Source organism: Pantherophis guttatus, chromosome 6, assembly GCF_059756535.1.
Source record: "Pantherophis guttatus breed Tessera chromosome 6, ASM5975653v1, whole genome shotgun sequence".
NCBI lineage: Eukaryota > Metazoa > Chordata > Lepidosauria > Squamata > Colubridae > Pantherophis > Pantherophis guttatus.
This window is the reverse complement of record NC_142068.1, coordinates 17,489,724-17,509,427: the sequence shown is the minus strand read 5'-3', so window position 1 is coordinate 17,509,427 and position 19,704 is coordinate 17,489,724. Positions and strand designations below refer to the sequence as shown.

The 19,704-nt window shown below is 38.6% G+C and overlaps 1 protein-coding gene across 3 annotated transcripts in view; it reads left to right on the top strand.

Annotated features, from left to right (window-relative positions):
- Nucleotides 1–19,704, top strand: part of FNDC3B (fibronectin type III domain containing 3B) — a 313,079-nt gene that overhangs the window by 90,518 nt on the left and 202,857 nt on the right. For all 3 annotated transcript variants that reach the window (XM_034438975.3, XM_034438974.3, XM_087872515.1), the window contains exon 3: nucleotides 7,281–7,356. In XM_034438975.3, the coding sequence (XP_034294866.2) occupies nucleotides 7,281–7,356 (76 nt within the window). The remainder of the gene's footprint in view (nucleotides 1–7,280; nucleotides 7,357–19,704) is intronic.

Genomic DNA, 19,704 nt, shown 5'->3' with positions numbered 1-19,704 from the left:
TGACTGTCTGACTCTGCTGCCAGCTCTGCAGGCTGCTGGTGGACCACAACAGGTTGCCTGATTATACTGTTGGAGCAAAATTATGTTCTTAGCTTCATATTTCTGTTTAAAAATGATGACTTTAGCTTTTGAGAACAGTGGTATTTTCCAGCAGACTGGCAGAATTTGCACAATCTGAATTTTAAAAAAGTTCCTGCAAAGGAAATCTAAAGATAGAAAGTATGTGTAAATTCCCCTCTTAAAGAGAGAGGTCTTGGTGGAAACAACCCAAAAGTGGGAACAGGCAAAGAGAAATCTGCACAAAAATAGTTCTCTCTGCAGTCCATCTTACTACATTGTTACGATGTTATTTCTCATTCAGGAGTCTGACAGCCCACGGATAAAAACTGTTCTTCAGCCTGTTTGTGTGGCTGGCTATGCTTCTATATCTCCTTCCTGATGGTAGGAGGGTAAAGAAGTGATGACCAAGGTGAGAGTCGTCCTTGAGGATTTTCCTCACTCTTCTAAGACAACGAGCTCTAGCAATCTCATCTAGTGGTATCAGGGGACAGCCCACGATGTTTTGTGCTGTGCTTACCACCCTCTGTAATGTTCAGATTCACAAACAATAACTTTATTATTATGGTTGGCTGCACAGTCAGTCAGGTGGCATTTTTGCCTACCTACTGAGTCCTTTCCAAGAATCTGATATAGGCAGATGTTGTTACACTTGAGGATGTAAATTATCCCAAATAAACCTGTTTTCTGCAACTGACTCATGATGATTGGTCAGTGCTAATGGTCAAGAGGCATTATGGATGGTTGAGATTACATCCAAGGCATGCATTGTTTTCTTTTGCCATAGTCTATTTGCCATACTGCTATTTGCAGATTTTTATATTTTGTGATTATTATTACCAAAAGTGCATGAACAGTAAGCCATGATTCTTCAGCATATTAGCAATAGCACTTAGACTTGTATACCACTTTACTGTGCTTTACAGCCCTTTCTAAGTGGTTTACAAAGTCAGCATATTGCCCCCAACAATCTGGGTCCTCACTTTACCAGCTCTGGAAAGATGGAAGGCTGAATCAACCTTGAGCCCGTTAGGATCGAACTCCTGGCAGTCGTCAGAATTAGCTTGCAATACTGCAATCTCACCACCATGGCTGTTTCCTTTCATTTGAAATCAAGATTGAAGCATTGTTTCCCATTGTGAGACCCTCAGGTTTGCCAAGACTATGACTCCCAAATTCTTAGCCAACAACTCTAAAAGATGACCCACACCCTGTCAAGGACCTAGAAGTACTCATTTCAAAAGATCTAAGCCCCAGAGCTCACTGTAACAACATTGCTAAAAAGGCATTAAGAGTTGCCAACCTTATTTTACAAAGTTTTCTCTCTGGTAATGCTATACGTCTAAGTAGGGCATACAAAACCTTTGCCAGACCTATCCTTGAATACTGCTCACCTGCCTGGAACCCACACTATATTTTGGACATTAATACATTAGAGAGGGTCCAGAGATATTTTACAAGAAGAGTACTCAACTCCTTTGCTTGTAATAAAATTCCTTATACCACCAGGCTTGAAATTTTAGGCCTGGATAACCTTGAACTATGCTGTTACGTTCCAACCTAAGCTTAGTACACAAGATTATCTACCTTAACGTCCTATCTATTAATGACTACTTTAACTTCAACTGCAATAACACAAGGGCTATCAATAGATACAAACTAAATGTAATTCACTTTAATCTTGATTGCAGAAAATACGACTTCAGCAATATAGTAGTAAATGTCTGAAAGACTCTACCTGATCCTGTTAGTTTCTCTAACCCCCATACCTTTTACCTTAATCTGTCTACCGTGGATCTTACACATTTCTTAAGAGGTCCTAAGGGGACGTGCATAAGCGCACCAGCGTGCCTACCGTCCCTGTCCTACTGTCCCCATTTATATGTAATCATTTTATGTGTTTATGGCTATGTTTTGCCTATTTATATCCATTTATTTGTGCCATTTTTTTTCATGTGTCCATGTCTATGTCTATACTGATACTTGTTTCCTTGTACTTGTTGACAAACAATTAAATAAATAAATAAAATAAATAAAATAAACTTGGTCAACAGGATGGCAGTTCTAGAAGATACAATTCCAATACAGCTAGCAGACGTAACATTATTTTTACAAGTCTGCATAAAAAGGCCTCTATGAATAGATTTTAGTATGATAGAATAGTAAGAGAGAGGTACCATTGAATTTACCAGTATCCTTTATATATCACGGTGAAACAAATAAGCTACATTTTTTGATGGAACCTGATCCTCTCTGCAGCACTTTGGAAAGATGGTAATTTTTTTTTGCATCTTTTGTCAGAGGAAATTGAGCATTAAGATGCTGAAGCTAGTCCAGTGTCTTGAGGTGACTCTAGATTATTGTCTGGTTGCTATAGTAACTCAGCAGGCCTGAATCATGGAAGAGGTAAACACTTTGAAAAGGCAAAAAATCCTTCTTTTCCATCACTGGTGCCAGGAGTAACTAACCTCTTCAAGGAGGCACTTTTAATCTCGGGCAAAGTGCACATCCTATATAAGTAAATTAGTAGTAGGCCAAAGTTTCAAGATCATGTGATACTGCTGAGACAGATGTGACTTTGGTACAATTTACATATTTTCAATATTTATTGAACAACCAAATATTGATTAAATAGACTAAGCCTATGGAGAGAAAAGAAACCAAAGGAAAAATGACCCATAAAAGATGAATTCAATCCTTAAACTTCTTCAATCTAAAACACAGAGAAACATATTGCTCTATTTTCCCCCCATTTTTAGAATCCTAAAATGCTCAAATGTTTCAAGAAAATTTGATTGGAAATACGTATCTTGATTCTGTTCCTGAACACTGGAAGAATAATATAGCTCATCTTTAAGGAATGAGCAGATTGAAGATCTTTGTGGAATTGGCAGATTGAAGATGGCCTTGTGCCAAAGGGGTGGTAGCAGCGTGAAGTCAATTTTGATTTCTAGAAAGCAGACTTCAGGGCTTCATTTCTGAAAGTCTTACAGTCTGAATGCTATTGAAATGCCACGTAACTTAAAGAACATGTCCCTTTAAAGAGCCAAACTCCGTCTGATCTTCTCAGTTCTATCACTGTGTTTTGAAGTGCTGTGTCTTTATTTAAAGGAAACACTGGTCCTTGTGAATAATTCATAGGACTTTCCAGGCTGCAAGACAGATGTCTCTAACTGCTGATTGAACTAAGATTGCAGATAGATTGCCTTTTGTCAGGGTGTTTTTTTCCTCTTTCCTGGAATTCAAATCCTGATCGCTTTGCTGTCCTTGCGCCTTTTAATGAGTAACTTGTGAAATCCTTGCTGCGGATCCACGCTAGTATTTTCTCTTCCTAAAACTTATAATTTAGCCATAATAGTAAGCTATAGCAGAATTATAGTGATTTCAAAGCCGATATAATCTCTAACATTTTTTTCTTTTCACTTGCTAAACTTTTTGTTCCTAGCCCTGAAAAAGAGTTCTTTGCTGTGATAATTTGAAAAGGTCACTTGATTTAAAGATAGTACAAACATCTATTAGAATAGCTTACATATCGTAAATGTGTCTCAAGATTTTTACAGAGAAGGAAGTTAGGAGGAATAAATTATCTGTTTAGTTCAGCCAACCAAGAATGTAGGTGATGTACAGTAAAAAAAATCCCCACATTATTAGCAATACTGTAATCATAATAATGTATATTGGAGGAGATTGCAGTGATCTATATATTAGAATTGAGCGCCTTAAATTGAGTGACCAAGTTCATAATTGCTCTGGAGTCTGACAGTGTATTAAAACCAGTGGTGGGTTTCTACTGGTTCGCCCCGGTTCGGGAAAACCAGTAGCAGCGGGAGGCTCTGCCCACCTGCCTGGAAGTCATCATGGATGCTCTGTGCATGCGCAGAAGTGCAACGTGCAAGCAAAGCGAGCACCCGAGCGCGCTCACCGTTCCGAACCGGTAGCGAAGGTAAGTGAAACCCACTACTGATTAAAACATATACTCAAGCAGTATAGTGATTAAGGCATTGAAGGAATTTCCATACAGTTGACTTATGACCATAACTGAACCTGGAATTATGGTCGTAAGTCATGCCGGTTATCAAGGGGTCACCAAATAATCATGCCTAATTTTATGACCTTTTTGCAAGTGAATCCATTGTCTGCAATGGGTGGTGCAATGGGTTTTTTCTGGAAACTGCTTAAATCTGGCCCACGGGGCGAGTCTGGAATTAGCAATGGATCGGCCCACAGTGCCTTTGGCAACCAAAATGGTGGCTCCCCATTTTGACCGGCAAAGTGCTGCAGGAGGCCATCCAGGCCAAAAACAGGCATGGGGGGGGCCACACGCAGCCCCCTGCACCCTGTTTTGGCCGACAGGGTGCTGCAGGAGGTGTCTCTCCTGTCCCACCCCTCCCCTGGTTGGCCTGTGGAGGAGGAGTACAATGCTGATCCGGCCCGCGAAGAAATCCTGTTTGTCACCCCTGTTTTAGCTTTATATTTCCAGCTGCATTGGTTTGAGGACTAACAACGTATGTGGAAAGGATGCACTTTGGCCTTTTTAAATTAGAAGAAAGGAAGGCGAGCAGGACTATGAAGGTTTTTAAAATTAATCGCATTGTGAGAAAATAAATTCCACCAAGCTAGAATCTGGATAATCATACAAAAATTGGCATGATGACAGATCCAGAACAGACAAAGAGAATTCCTTTTCCATGCGAAGCATAGTTCAGTGATCACAAGATGCAATAATAGCTTAAAGGAGGCATTAGGTACACCCATGGAAGGTAAAATGATCTGTAACTGCTGCTCATATTGAGAGGATGCTACCTCTAAAATCAGAGGTAGTGTGTTTATGAATACCAATTTGTGCAGGTGCACAATTCATGTTAAAGGATTTAAAATGACAGAGCTTGTGAAGAGCTAGACAGCTTCAAAGTGTTGCCACCAGTCACAGATGTCATTGCAGTCATTATTAGTAGATGTCACTTGGTCAGGTTTTTCTTTTCATCCTCTATTTGTCTCAACCAATAAAGACTAGAGGTTGTTTGTATATGGCTATCATGGCTAAGAGTATCCAGAAGAAGAGGAATTTGGTTGTATCCTGCATGAGGGATGGCCAAAAGAATTATATTGAGAACTTGGAAAAGTGATAAATAAAAGTGATAAACAAACAATTGTCCCAGATGTTAAGAAATGGCTTTGGGAAATGTTTAACTTATCTGTCTTGAAAAAGGTAATATTTCTACTAATCAAAGGGTGAAGCAACATATTCTACTTTGGCTGAGATGTTATGTTATTTTATGGTAATGTTCTTACCGTACCATAGTACTCTATGGTATAATCAGTGATTATTGATGAATTTAATACAAGTGATGGATTTTTTTCCTCTTTTCCTAGTCTGTTATTTATCCTTCTCTTTTTTGTAATTGTTTTTGTAATTTAAGGAGTGTTCTGTTTATTTTTTAATGTGTTTTATCTACATTTTGCATTGTTTCCGAAACTAAAATAAAAAAATAAAAAATGAATTGATTCACTTATAATATCTGAATGCTACCCATTAGAATTTGTTGTTCAGTCACTAAGTTGTGTCTGACTCTTCGTGACCCCATGGACCACAGCATGCCATGCTCCCCTGTTCTCCCTTGTCTCCCAGAGTCTGCCTGAATTCATGTTCGTCGCATCAGTGACACCAACTAACCATCTCATCCTCTACCTTCTCCTTCTCCTCCTCCTCCCTTTGCTTTCAAACTTTCCCAACATCAGCCTCTTTTCCAATGAGTTCTCTTTTCCCATTAGGTGGCCAAAGTATTTGAGCTTCACCCCTTAGAATGCTCCATGGTGATAAATGGTATCAGCTGTGGACTCATTTCAAAATGCTTATTTGTGTGCAGTTGGGCTCTACTATGATCCAATCGCATTGGTTAAAGCAATGTGGATCTCAAGATGGTTTTTACTTTCCTATGTGGTATTACAGTTAGAGAGTGGGTTAAGAAAATCCAGATTGAAATTCCTAAATTTTTTGAAGTTTGGGCCAGTCATTCTCTAACATGGCCTTTGTGAGAATTAAATAGTGAAGAAAAGAACAATTTATCCCTCCTTCTAGGCTTTGTGGATGAGAGGGACAATGGGCAGTTCCAAATTATTTTCTACTCCATTATTTTCCCCTTAAACAAGAAAATCCCAACTGTTAAATATTTTTCATAGGAGAGAAAGCCCAATTGATCTTTTCTCTTACTGTCCAACTTGCTGATATAATAACAGAACAGAATAACATAGTTGGAAGGGACCTCGGAGGTCTTCTAATTCAATTCCCTGCTTGGGCAGTAAACCCCATACCTTTTCAGACAAATGATGGCCTAATCTGTTCTTAAAAGCTTCCAGTTTTAAAGTACCCACAACTTCTGGAGGCAAGTTGTTCCACTGATTAATTGTTCCAACTGTCAGGAAATTTCTCCTTAGTTCTAGGTTGGTTCTCTCCTTGAATAGTTTCCATCCAATGCTTCTTGTCCTGCCTTCAGGTGTTTTGGCAAATTGGTTGACTCCCTCTTCTTTGTGGCAGCCCCTTAGATATGGAACGCTGCTATCATGTCCTTCATTTCATTAAGCTAACATACCCACTTCCAGCAACCATTCTTTATATGCTTTAGCCTCCACTCCCCTAATGAGCACCCCAGATGTGGATAGACTGAAGAATGATATAATGGTGTTTATCCTTGTCTTCTTTTTAATGCCTTTCCTAAATAATTCATAATGTTTTGTCTTTTCCCTGGCATGGTGTACTTTTTCCAGTCTCCTTCCTCTTTTCGTTCTAATAAGTTGATAGCTTACAAAGACCCTTTCAGTTGGAATGCATTCCCCCTGAGGATGATTAATTTATTTTGCGGGCTGATAAGATTGCTGCTCTGTTCCATTCTGCAGTAAGTCCCACTATGTTCAGTGAATCTTGTCTCCTTATAATCGTTTGTAGGAACGTGACTTTGAAGAGGGAAATATGCAGTTTCTACTTTTTAAGTCAACTCATCTGGAATAAATTTTATTTATTTATTTGAAACATTTGTGTGTCTTCGCTCATTAGAGTTGGGTTGGTGCATATGCAAATAGAATTACTTAGGCCACTGAATGCTATGATATACCATGAAACAATGACATTGACAATAAAATGAAGAGGAACTAAAAGTAAATAGGCTAAATACTTGAAATATTTTGAAGATTTCATGTTAGTTTCTTTCTCTTTTTTTCTTGGGCAGGTCATTTTTGTTCAAGTTAATCCAGGTGAAACTTTTACCATAAGGGGTGAAGATGGAACTCTTCAGTGCATTCAAGGTAAGGAAGATTTTGTTTCATGCTTTATTTTCTTGAGTGTTCATCTGTGATATTGATAATGAATTCCTGTTGACATTGACCCATAATGCTCAAATATACAAAATGTTAAAGGTTTTCACCTTGCAAAGTGCTAAAAAACTATCTGGATAATCTGCAGTTCATATAGGTACAAATTTTTTGAGCCTTACCTTTTGAACCCAATAACTTAAATCATTTTCTGGCACCCATTCAACAAATTATGATATCTAAGATAAGACATCCAGAAAGAGGATCTTTAGTGATACGGATTTGTACTATAATACAAGTTCTTTTCTTTTCTTTTTTTTTAAGAAATCAGATTTTTATAGGCAGAGGCTAGAACGAAATCTGTTGGGATAGCCTAATTCTGATTTTGTAACATCATGTAGGTGGTTAACTTTTGGAACTTGTTTTACTTTCTCTTAGTTTTGTCGCTATCACCTTGAATTTTCTGTTGTGTATTCTGCTCTTAAACAGGGCAGATACGCATGGATGGGCCTGACTCTGTCTCCCTTTTGTTGTTTCAGAAACCCTTTGAACTTTTTGATTCTCTATCAGATTGTGGTAGTGATACAAAAGTCACAACCAGGGGTGATGGGGTGGAACTTTGTTTTTTTAAGATGTTTACCCTTGAGTTGTGATGTAGCAAGATATGTAAAGCCCCTCAAATTGACTTAGTTCCATAAGTTTTGATTTAAGGCAATCTGTGAGCTCACCAGTGAAGTCTATATGGATAAAGTATTGGACAGAGTGTTCACATTTCAAATCTCCAGTCATCCATGCAATTTATGATTTGGGATTAATTGCTGTCAACCTTAACGTATCTCACAAAATTGTTGTGGGGATAAAAGGGATCAGGAAGTTGAAATGATATGTACAGCCCTAAATTCCCTAGGTGAAACATAGGATAAAAATATCTACTCAAGTAAAAACACCGCTTACTCTGTTTTCTATAGGGTAAGTAATGACTGAAAGTGAAAGAGGAGACCTTATCTTAGACCACCTAGGGAGCATATAATGTAGGCAAAGTTTAAAAGACAACTTCAGATTCACACTTTTAGTGACAGGGTAGAATTCTAGGGTTTGGCTGACTTTTGCTTCTAGTACAACTTGAGTTTTGTCCTTGAAAGAGACATGGAAAGCCAGAAAATAAATGTCAAGTTGGATTTTCCTTGCTTAGGCCACATGAAAGGTGTTTGGTCAATATATAATTCATGCTAAACGTTGAAAGAAAAGCACATTTGTACGGCTTGCTATAATGCAGAAACTCTTCAAGTTAAGCTTATGCTTGGGGGTGGGAGTTGAAATTGCTCCCTGTAACGTTGCCAGGTTCTGGGAGAGGTGATGCCCGCAGCCATGCATACTATGTGTGAATCATTCATGGTAAATAAATCTGCCCGATAGCTACGTTTTTTCCCCCCTTTCACATTCTTCTTCTTCTTCTTTTTTTTTTTTTTGCCCCTGCTTGAAGCCGGCGATCATGAAAGCAAGAAAACTAATCACTGGAGCTTCATATTATAAAAGGAGCAATTCACTCCTGACCTTCCAATGGCATCATTTCATAAAATGATTTTTGGTTTGCCTTTTTTCATTTATTGGTAGGAAAAATGAAAAGGGGACTAAGGAAGATGACTAGTGCTTATGACTAACCTATTCATACCTGTCTAGTCCAGAAGAAGCAACAGTCCTAGAAACTATTTGTGGTTTCACATGCTGTGTGTCTTTCCAAGGGACTTTATGATTAAGGCTTCATATGTAAGTTCAGAAAATAATTGTCATTGGTTGAGTCAGTTCTGTTAGATAACTGCTGAGCGTCTTCTTAAAAACCATACATTGTTGAAAGACAATCCAGTTCTATGTAAGCTTCCATTGAAATGCCTTTCTTGCCCTTTGACTCTGGTGCTCTGATCCTATCAGAGTTTTCTTTAGATGACTTTCAAGCCAAGATCTAAATCTTTCCAATCCTTCTTCTAAGTAATTACTCTTCCATCTTTGATGTCCAGCTGTGTAACAGCCACCTGGAAATGTACATAACAACAGAACAAAGAAGGTGGACAATATAGGTGTGGCATTACAGCTCTTGCCCCGAGGCTATGCTGCCTTTTTGGGACAATCACCACACCAAAGGGATCACTACTATGCTGTGGAAGTCTGACAATTTGGTTATTTATTTGCAGACATTTTATTACCCAGCTAAATAACGTCATCCGAGTGAGTGAGTAAGTGCTGTGCTTCCTGTTTATATATATAATGGTGCGCCTTGCCAGTTTTGATGGGAATGTGTGCTCTTCTCCTTGGTGGTTCCTTGAATAGATTTCTATTTTCTGCTTGATTGTTTGTCTGGTGCTGATCCTTGATCATTTGATATTTGAGGGGATGAGTTCCTCAAAACAACTCCAAAATAACCAGTGAGCACTAACCCTGAATGGCTCTCTTCTAGTGGATTACTACACTTGACATTTGGCCACATCCATCACGACAGCCCTTTTACCCCCCCACCCCACAAATACTTACTTAACAACAGGCAAGTAAATGTGATTGCTTCCTGCTACTCCCTCTCCTTCCCACCCCTTCCCTTTGGTCTTTTCATGAGCCTTTCCCCAAAAGCTTTAGGCCAGTGTTTCTCAACCTTGGAAGCTTGAAGATGGGTGGACTTCAACTCCCAGAATCCCCCAGCCAGCGCTGCTGGCTGGGGGATTCTGGGAGTTGAAGTCTACCCATCTTCAAGCTTCCAAGGTTGAGAAACACTGCTTTTGGCAGAACTACCTATGTTTTAATTTTATTTGCTAAGACTGTTTGTGCTGTCTTGGTGAGGCTCAGAGTCATTATGGGATGTGAAGGTGATGATTTGCAGCATGGTTCTTTCCAGTATAATTATTGTTTAATTAAAAATATGCCTTTTTTAAAGAAAAAAAGTCTATAAACAGGTAAGCCAAGGGAGCTTTATGGATAACCTGTAGGCACATTGGCACCATGTTGGCTATTCTCGTTCTGTACTAATTCGTGTCTTTCATTCCAAGTTCTGTCTCTATTGGTATCCCTAATTTTTTTTTCTTTTAAAACACGAACATGTTGTGCATACAGCTTCTATTCATGAACATGTGTTTAAGATTAGGAGGTTTCTGTGTAGACTGTTTTTATTGAGTCTTTCTCTGTACTTGTTTTCAGTTCTCAGTCTTGAAAGCTGGTGACATTCGCCGATCAGTCAATTCCTAATCTCAGTTGGTAGCCTTGCTGCAGTGTTGATTGAGTTTTAATGAAAAGCATTTGTGTTAATGCCCTGAATTTCTGCACTGGGCTCTGCTTTAACACTCAGTCCCTTGATGAAGAAAGAAAAGTGTATGTTGAAATATGGGCACAAAGAGTTGCCTTTTAGCTGGTTCCCCTCCAGTTGCAATGTATGGCTGTGAAAGTTGGACCATAAGAAAGGCTGAGCGCCAAAGAATTGAGGCCTTTGAACTATGGTGCTGGAGAAGACTCCTACGAATCCCTTGGACTGCAAGGCGATCAAACCGGTCAGTCCTAGAGGAGATCAACCCTGACTGCTCTTTAGAAGGCCAGATCCTGAAGATCAAACTCAAATACTTTGGCCACCTAATGAGAAGGAAGGACTCACTGGAGAAAAGCCTAATGCTGGGAAAGATTGAGGGTAAAAGAAGAAGGGGGCTGGATGGAGTCACTGAAGCAGTAGGCCTGAGCTTAAATGGACTCCAGAGGATGGTAGAGGACAGGAAGACCTGGAGGAACGTTGTCCATGGCGTCGTGATGGGTCGGACACGACTTTGCAAGTAACAACAACAACAACAACTCCAGTCTTGCTGGAGACACAGAGCAAATCTTTCTTTTAAACCTAGCGCTGGAACTAGTCAATGGCTGTGGCGGATGGAAATGCTGTAAATCGTATACCATTTTTGTCCAGTAAAATCAAGACAATACGGCTAGTCCCTGATTTGCAACAGTTCCTTTAGCTCAAAGTTACAACGGCACTGAAAAACAGTGACTTACGACCATTATACACACATATGACTGCTGCAGTCACGTCAGTCTTGGTCACGTGATCAAAATTTAGAGGCTTGGCAATTGACTCATACCTGTGACGGTTGCACTGTCAGGCGACCCCCTTTCGCGACCTTCTGACAAGGAAAGTCAATGGGGAAGCCAGAGTCACTTCACAACCATGTTACTAATTTAACAAGGCAAGTGGTTTACTTAACAAATGTGATAAGAAAAGTTGTAAAATGGAGCAAAACTCATTTAACAAATCTCTCACTTAGCAACGTAAATGTTGGGTCAGTTGTTGGGTCATAAATTCAGGACTTCAGGACTACCTGTAAATATAAGATGCTAATCTCCCAACACAAATGAGAAACTGCTTTTTTCTCAAAATATACCTCACATTTAAATAAATAAATGAATAAATAAATAAATAACTTTATTGTCATTGTACGTGTATACACAGTATACCCATACAACAAAATTCACTTAACATCCAAAGACCAGGTCCAACAAACATAACAATCCCTAAACACAGTCCCACCCACCACAATTCCCCACCCCTAAACCACCCAAACATCCACACAACAGACCAAGTAATACTGTCCAACAGCTCACTGTTGGTGGCTCTTTAGTTCATTGTTGAGTGCAATTATAGCTCTGGGATAAAAACTATTCAAAAAATGTGTGGTCCAGGTTTTAATTGTTCTGTATCTTCTGCCAGAAGGCAGCAGTCCAAAAAGATTGTAAGCAGGATGGGAAGAGTCTCTGAGAATGTTATGCAACTTCCTCAAACAGCGAAATTTGAAGATGTCGTCTAGGGCTGATAGCTGGAGTCCGATGATATTCTGGGCAGTTTTAATGGTTCTCTGTAGAGCTTTTTTGTCTGCTACAGAGCTGCTCCTATACCATGCAAGAATGCTGTATGTCAGGACATTCTCAATGGTGCTATAATAGTACGACAGAAGTAGATGCTGAGATAGATTTATCTTTAATTACATGTTCTAGTTTCTGGTGGTGCAGTTAGAATGCAGCATCACAGGCTAATTCTGCCAACTGTCAGCAGTTCGATTCTGACTGGCTCAAGGTTAATGCGGCCTTCCATCCTTTTGAGGTCAGTAAAATGAGGACCCAGATTGTTGGGGGCAATATGTTGATTCTACAAACCCCTGTAAAGAGGGCTGTAAAGTACTATGAAGGTAAGTCTAAGGTGCTATTGCTAGTAGGTAGACCAGAGATTGGTAGGTTTGAAGTGCTAGGAATTTCTGATTGGTCTCTTTTTTTAATGGTGCAGGGTTCATGCAGCTGGATTCTAGCAGATCAGTCTCTCAAATCTTGAGTATTTTGTTTCTCAGTATACTTCAGCTTTGTGTTAGAATGATCTTGCTCTATTGACTTCCTTTCTAGAAGCCTCACCATCTTATGCTTGAATTTTAAAGTACCAGTAAGCTACCACTTTTTTTTTTAAAAAAAACTCAGCTGTGTGTGTGTTTGCTGCCGTCCGCCTGTCTGTCTGAGTTTCTGGTTTTTTTTTTGTTTTTTTTTTGTGGTGGCTTTTGGTTCCGCTTCATAGCCAATGGATAATTTAAAATGTAAAAGAATCCATGAACAAAAATTGGAGGGAGAAACTGGCAAGCAGGATTTGACGCAGTGATGGTCCTGATCGCTTTGTTTTGGTTTCAACAGAGTTTCTGAAGTTTAGAACATCTATATTTTTCCTGGTGTACATAGTCTAGTAAAATGCTGACTGTATAATACAATATGTACACAAAAATTGTAGTTCATCCTTCCTTTCAATAGGAAGGATGGTATACAGGTTTTCCACCCTCTCGTTCTGTTTTACTTCATACAGATAGTCCTCAACTTAACAACAGTTTGTTTAGTGACCGTTCAAAATTACAATGGCACTTAAAAGATCATTTTTCACACTTATGACAGTTGCAGCATCCCCATGGTCAGGTGATTCACATCCAGACGCTTGACAACTTTTCCTTAATTTGATTTATATGCCGCCCTTCTCCGGAGACTCAGGGCGGCTTACAATGTGCTCTGCAATAGCCTTCATACTTTTGTATATTGATTCAACTGATTCACATTTATGACGGTTGCTGTATCCCGGAGTCAAGTGATCCCCCTTTGTGACTTTCTGACCAGGGTGGATTTGATTTAAATCGAGTCGATTTAAATCATGATTTAAATCATGATTTAAATCACTAGTAAAAAGACTTGATTTAAATCAACTCGATTTAAATCATAATTTTTAAAGAGCAACTGTCATCTCTGCTACTCCTTTTACCCGCTGTTGACTCACCGATTGTCACAGTGTTGCAGAATATACAGACTTGTGCTACATAACTAAGCTCCATTTCATGCTGAATAAACTAAATTATTTATGTATCTTAAATAGAAAACTATCTTACAATAGATTTTTACCCCAAAAGTTTTTTATTGAAATAAATTCAATAAAAATCAAAAAAATCTGATTTAATCAAAAAAATCCGATTTAAATCAAAAAAATCCGATTTAAATAAAAAAAATCCAATTTTTTTTATTTTTTTAAAAAAATCATTGATTTTTATCCACCCTGTTTCTGACAAGCAAAGTCAATGGGGAACCCAGATTCATTTAAATAATGGTGGCTAAAACGGTTGTAAAATGGGACAAAACTCATTAACAAATTTCTCACTTAGCAACATACCGTATTTTTCAGAGTATAAGACGCACCTTTTTCCCCCCTAAAAGGGGGTGAAAATGTCACATCATACTTTAAAAAGGAACAGGATTTGCATGAAGATGCAGTGATGCTGTATTTGTCATTCTGTCCTTCACACACACACACACACACACACACACACACACACACACACACAAAATGCCTCTGTGCATATTCAGGCAAAACATCCTCCAATTCACACCTATTCATCCCATTTCTCACACCCATTGATGCCCATTTCTCTAAATCAACAAATACAGAATAAGCTTTTCCACATTCATACATATCTCGGTGACTTATTGAGAAGCAAATATCTGTCTGCAGGCTGCTACTCAGGAACATAAGACCATACTGCATTTTCCAAATATTGCTCATTGTCACCTCTCCTGCTCTCTTTCCATTAGAAATTCCCAAAGGTACATATAATACCTCATAGATTTTGCATTCGTTCCTGATGTCTTTATCAAGAATCATAGCATTCTTTCAATTGTTAGGTGCAGACAGAGGCTTCACATGCAGGCTTTAAATAAGTTGTGCAGCCACTCCATAAGCAAATCACAGACATATTTTAACATTTCTTCAGTTAAATCATCTACGTTTACAATCTTATCATTTTTCCAACATTCTCTCAACGATTATGACCTCCTTTTCATTTTTTCCCCCTTTGAAACTAATGTTTATAACATTTATTCCAGTCCCATTCTTTGCCACATCATGACCACACTCAAATAATATCTAAAACTCCGGTGTTTTTCACTGCAGTCCCTAATCATTTCATCACTTTTATTTTTAATACCATTTGCTCTGCTGGAGTCTCTTTGCATAATTCTCTGAAACCACTTCCAAAACAATTTTATTTATTCCAACCAAACTCACACTGCGTATTCTTTGCCTTTTTTAACTTAACCATTCCTGGCTGTCTTTGATTACAGTCTTTGCAACGTTCTTTTTATCTCTCTACACAATATAGAATATTTCTCAATCTTCATTTTTTATACTAATATATGCGTGTTTTCTCATCGACTCCTATTTTAAGTTCACAATTCCATCACTTTCATTCTTATTTATGTATATATTGATCCAGTTTAGATGGTTGCTCATCTTTTCAAGAACATCTGGGTAGTGAGCAAAATAAAAACTGAGAATTTCATTAAAACCAAAAATCACTAAACTAAATTAGGGCTCCGTAAAAATCACTAGAACTGTGATGGTGAACCTATGGCATGTGTGCCAAAGGTGGCACACGGAGCCATATCTGTGGGCATACAAGCATTGCCCTAGTTCAGCTCCAGTGCGCATGTGTATGCTGGCCAACTGATTTTCAGACCTTCCAGTCCCACCGGAAGTCAGGAACCAGGCCGCTTCCGGCCTCCAGAGGGCCTCCGGGGGGTGGGGAAGGCCGTTTTTGCTCTCCCCAGGTTCCTAGAAAGCCTCTGGAGCCTGGGGAGTTCGAAAAACGGGCCTACTGGGCCCACCGTGCCATCATGTGCCAAAGTGGGGGGAGCACAGGGGTACCACACGCATGCATGGGGATGGGGCTCATTGAATTATGGGTGTGGGCACGCATGTGTGTGACACCCCCCCCCCCCGCGTTTCCCCCACTTTTGGCACGTGACAGCAAAAAGGTTAGCCATCACTGCACTAGAACATCCATCCATTCCAAAAGTCCCATGCTAACTTCCTAACCGAAATACCTAATTCTTAATGCACCAATTCTTCACATTAGTGCTGCTACTCATACTTTTGTGGTACACTATAAAGCCATTCCCTCCAAAAAATTCACTGTAGTTTCCATGTTACTCCATTTTTCATTAATTGTTTCTCTTCCTACCATAATTCATTCACTCTTCTTTGACTTTCACTCTCATTTCTTTCATTTTCATCCTTTTTCTCTATGCCTGCTTTTTTTCCTAAAATCCACTTTTACTAAATAATGGTCTGTACCATATGCAGGGCTTCTAAATATCATCTTATCCTTCATACGTATCTCAGTCTGTTATAAGGAATTGAATCAATCATGCATTTAGGTTTATATTTATTCCTTTGATATAGGTACATATAAGTTGCTATCTTTAAACCATGTGCCTAAAACATACCTTTTTCTAAGCAGATACTCATCACTCAGCAATCGGATTCATTCTTCCACTGAATGTACTCTATTCTTCACTGAGTGTACTCTGTTCCTACTTCCATTCATCTCACTTTTTAAAGTAGCTTTCCCCCTAGCATTCATTCCTTCATTCATACACACACAAAGTTTTGTCTGGTGCTTCCATTACCATTATACACTGGAGTATAACATGCAAATTTTGGATTCCTAATTTTATAGACAGCCTCAACAACCTATTGTAGATGATACCACTTTATACTTTCTGATAAATATTTTGTCCTTTTTGTAAGCAAGCCTACTTCTAGACTGCTACTTGTCTTCAGATTTTCATCTGTTCCATTCGCTGAGTTCAGAACATCTTAATTCAAAAGTTACATGGTTCTCCTTCCTCATAAATACCCAGCAATATACAAATATAATCTAGTACATTAAGTCATGCTCTTTACCCTGTATTTGTCTTGATTTCCAAGTTATAAGATTCCATATATCATATGGTGACTTTATGAATCGGTACCATTTCTCATGGCTTTAGTCAGTTAAGATGTTGACACTATTTTATATTATAGAGAAGATAAAGAGAGAACAAGAGAGAGAGAAGAAAGTAAGACAAGATATTATAATCCTTGGCTGTACTTGTGTAAAATGTATAAGAAAAGTGTAAAGACAATACTGGTCAGTGTTGATAGTTCATGGTCATTATGCTACAAAACACAACCAAAAGCTAGTTTTATCCTAGGTAATCTCATGCTATTCTATTATCTCTTAATTGCTTGCATTGCAGTTCATATTGTTCAAGCACACACTCAGGAGCATTGCGATCATTTAGAATTAAAATTAAGCAAACTCACAACTGCAAAAAGCAAAGGTAAACCTTGCTTTTATCTAGGGCCTACAACTCAAGATTTAAGGGAGGACATTATGAAGTCCAGTCATTAATATTTCAAAGTTGAAACGTAATGAAATTTAACGAGGGACTTTCATTAAGGGCTGTTTACATCTAAAGACTTTATTGGGATAATTACTTCTGAGAATAATACAGCATTAACAATCTGTACAGAGTACTTGCTGACTTTTCTAAGGGTTGACCATAGATCAACCTCTAATCTCTTTTCCTAGAACGTTTAAAATAAACTGCCATACAGAAAAAGAGAATGGCTTCAAACAACAAATTGCCCTGAATAAAAATATATCATACAGACACCCTACAATTGAAACAATTCAAATCTCCAACCACTGGAACTTTGTGTTCTTTCTTTATGGCTAAAATACATTCTTCTGAAAAACAAGCCATTCTCAGAAACCTGGGAGAATGATGAATTTTAAGTTTCAAACCTGCACCCAAATTCTGCCAGACATTACAGAGTTCTGGAATGTAAGCTATTCTCTTGAACTTTTTTGTTGTTATTATTGTTGTTCGGATGGCCAGCTGGTCCCAGGACAAAGTTAAGTAGCTGGCAAGAGAGCAGCAGCTGCAATATATGATGTTTATTGATTAATACCTTCATATATTTGATGGGCAGTGTTTTAATTAAAATGCCTTTGGGGTAATATGTGTGAAGGGGGGGGGGGGTTGCTCTTCAAAATCATTGCCAAATGCTTTCAGAACTGATGGTTTACTTCAGGCCAGAACGGGTTGTGTAGGTATATAAGTATACTAGAAACTAATTATGCCACCTGCCAAGTCAGAGAAATGTCTTCAGCATAATACCTGCCAATAAAATGTCCAATTTTCTTTAGCGATACTAGCGATAATCTGAAACCACACGTTGTGCAAGAGTAACTTGTTATATTTTCCTTTTAGAAAATTTGGTCACAGTGGGAAATCTGCCAGAGTTTTAAGTTTCAGAGACTATACTAGAAGAAAAGAAGGATGCAGGCAATTTTGGGGGAAATAGCACCATTTTCATGAAACACATTAGTGTTTTATATTTTGTGTTCCTGTTGAATTGACAGCTGTTTTGAGCATAAAGACTACGTTGCTTCCTTCAGGTGCTGTTAGTCTAAATTATGTGTTAGTAAGGAAGAACATCCAAAGAATGGAAAAGAATGAAAACTTTTAAAAAGTAGATAATTATAAATGCTTACTCCTTAGTTCAGTGTCCGTTTTATTTATCACTTTATTTCCTTCTTTTGTTTTCCGGTGGAGAGGTGAATGAGGAAGGAAAAGAGAAGTGTTAAAAAAAAAAACGCCCTCCATTGTACAGTGACTAGATTTCCTAAGGGTGGACATAAGTATAATTTGTGATTGTTCTCCTTCCCAGCAGTTATTGTTTAAGATCTAGGCTTCCTAAGGTAGCTTTCACAGATTGCTTCATACTCTAAGCATTCGTTAGTTTCTTTTTAAAACCTTCTGAATCAGTGTTCTAGCTCCCAAATTATCTAGCCGGTATGCTGGCTAGGGAATTCTGGGAGTCAGTCCACACTTCTTAAACTTGCTAGCATTGAGGAAATACTTTTCTAAATTGATGGCTACCACTATATTTGAGGGTAACAAATTCCATTCTTTGACTTTGCACAGCATAAAGGAATCCTTCGTTTTATTGATCTCTCATGTTCCAATGTTTTATTTCAACGGAAGATCTCAATAGCAATAGCAATAGCACTTAGACTTATATACCGCTTCATGGTGCTTTACAGCCCTCTCTAAGCAGTTTACAGAGTCAGCATATTGCCCCCAACAATCTGGGTCCTCATTTGACCGACCTCAGAAGGATGGAAGGCTGAGTCAACCTTGAGCCTGGTGAGATTTGATCTGCCAAACTGCTGGCAGCTGGTGATCAGCAGAAGTAGCCTGCAGTACTGCACTCTAACCTCTACGCCACCGTGCCTCAAGTTCTAAGGTTCTCAATTTACGGAGCAAGCATTGTAGAACTTCATCCTGGGATGTGGTGCATGATAGGCTTCAGCCGCTGAGTTGGAGCAGTTGCAGAAGTGGTGCAGAAGTGGTGTTTTTAAGATGGAATTTCAGGAATTTGGACAAATGGGGGACAACTTAATATTGGAGATTTTCATTAGAAGTTTTAGGACAGTTGGTATTATTAACAGTTATAACAAGGATAAAAGATCAGAAAAGATAGTTAACTTTGAACTGGAGTCAGAAGGGACTAAATAGGAATCATAGCCCTAAGAGAGGACTACAGATTGTAAAAAAAAAACCTGGATTGCCACAAGTTAAATGAAGTGGTGTGGTGCCTTTTTGCTGCTGTCAAACTGTCATTTGTATTTTTGCAGCTTATGTGTGGTAGCTCTAGATAAGTGCATTCATCTGAATAGCTTTACACCCAGTCTGTTTTCTTCTTTGTAAATAGGATCAGCTGAAACCTTTTCCAGATATTCATCTTAAAAGAATAAAAATCCCTTAAACAGGTTGACATGTCTCCTTCCCAGCTTTAGCTGTTATGTGTTTAGAAAGTTCTTTAATGTACCGTGAGCCAGAATTTCTAAACCCAAGTGATTTGAAGGGAGTTTAGGAGAAATAATTTATAGAGGCGAGGGCTCGATGTCAGAAATGCAA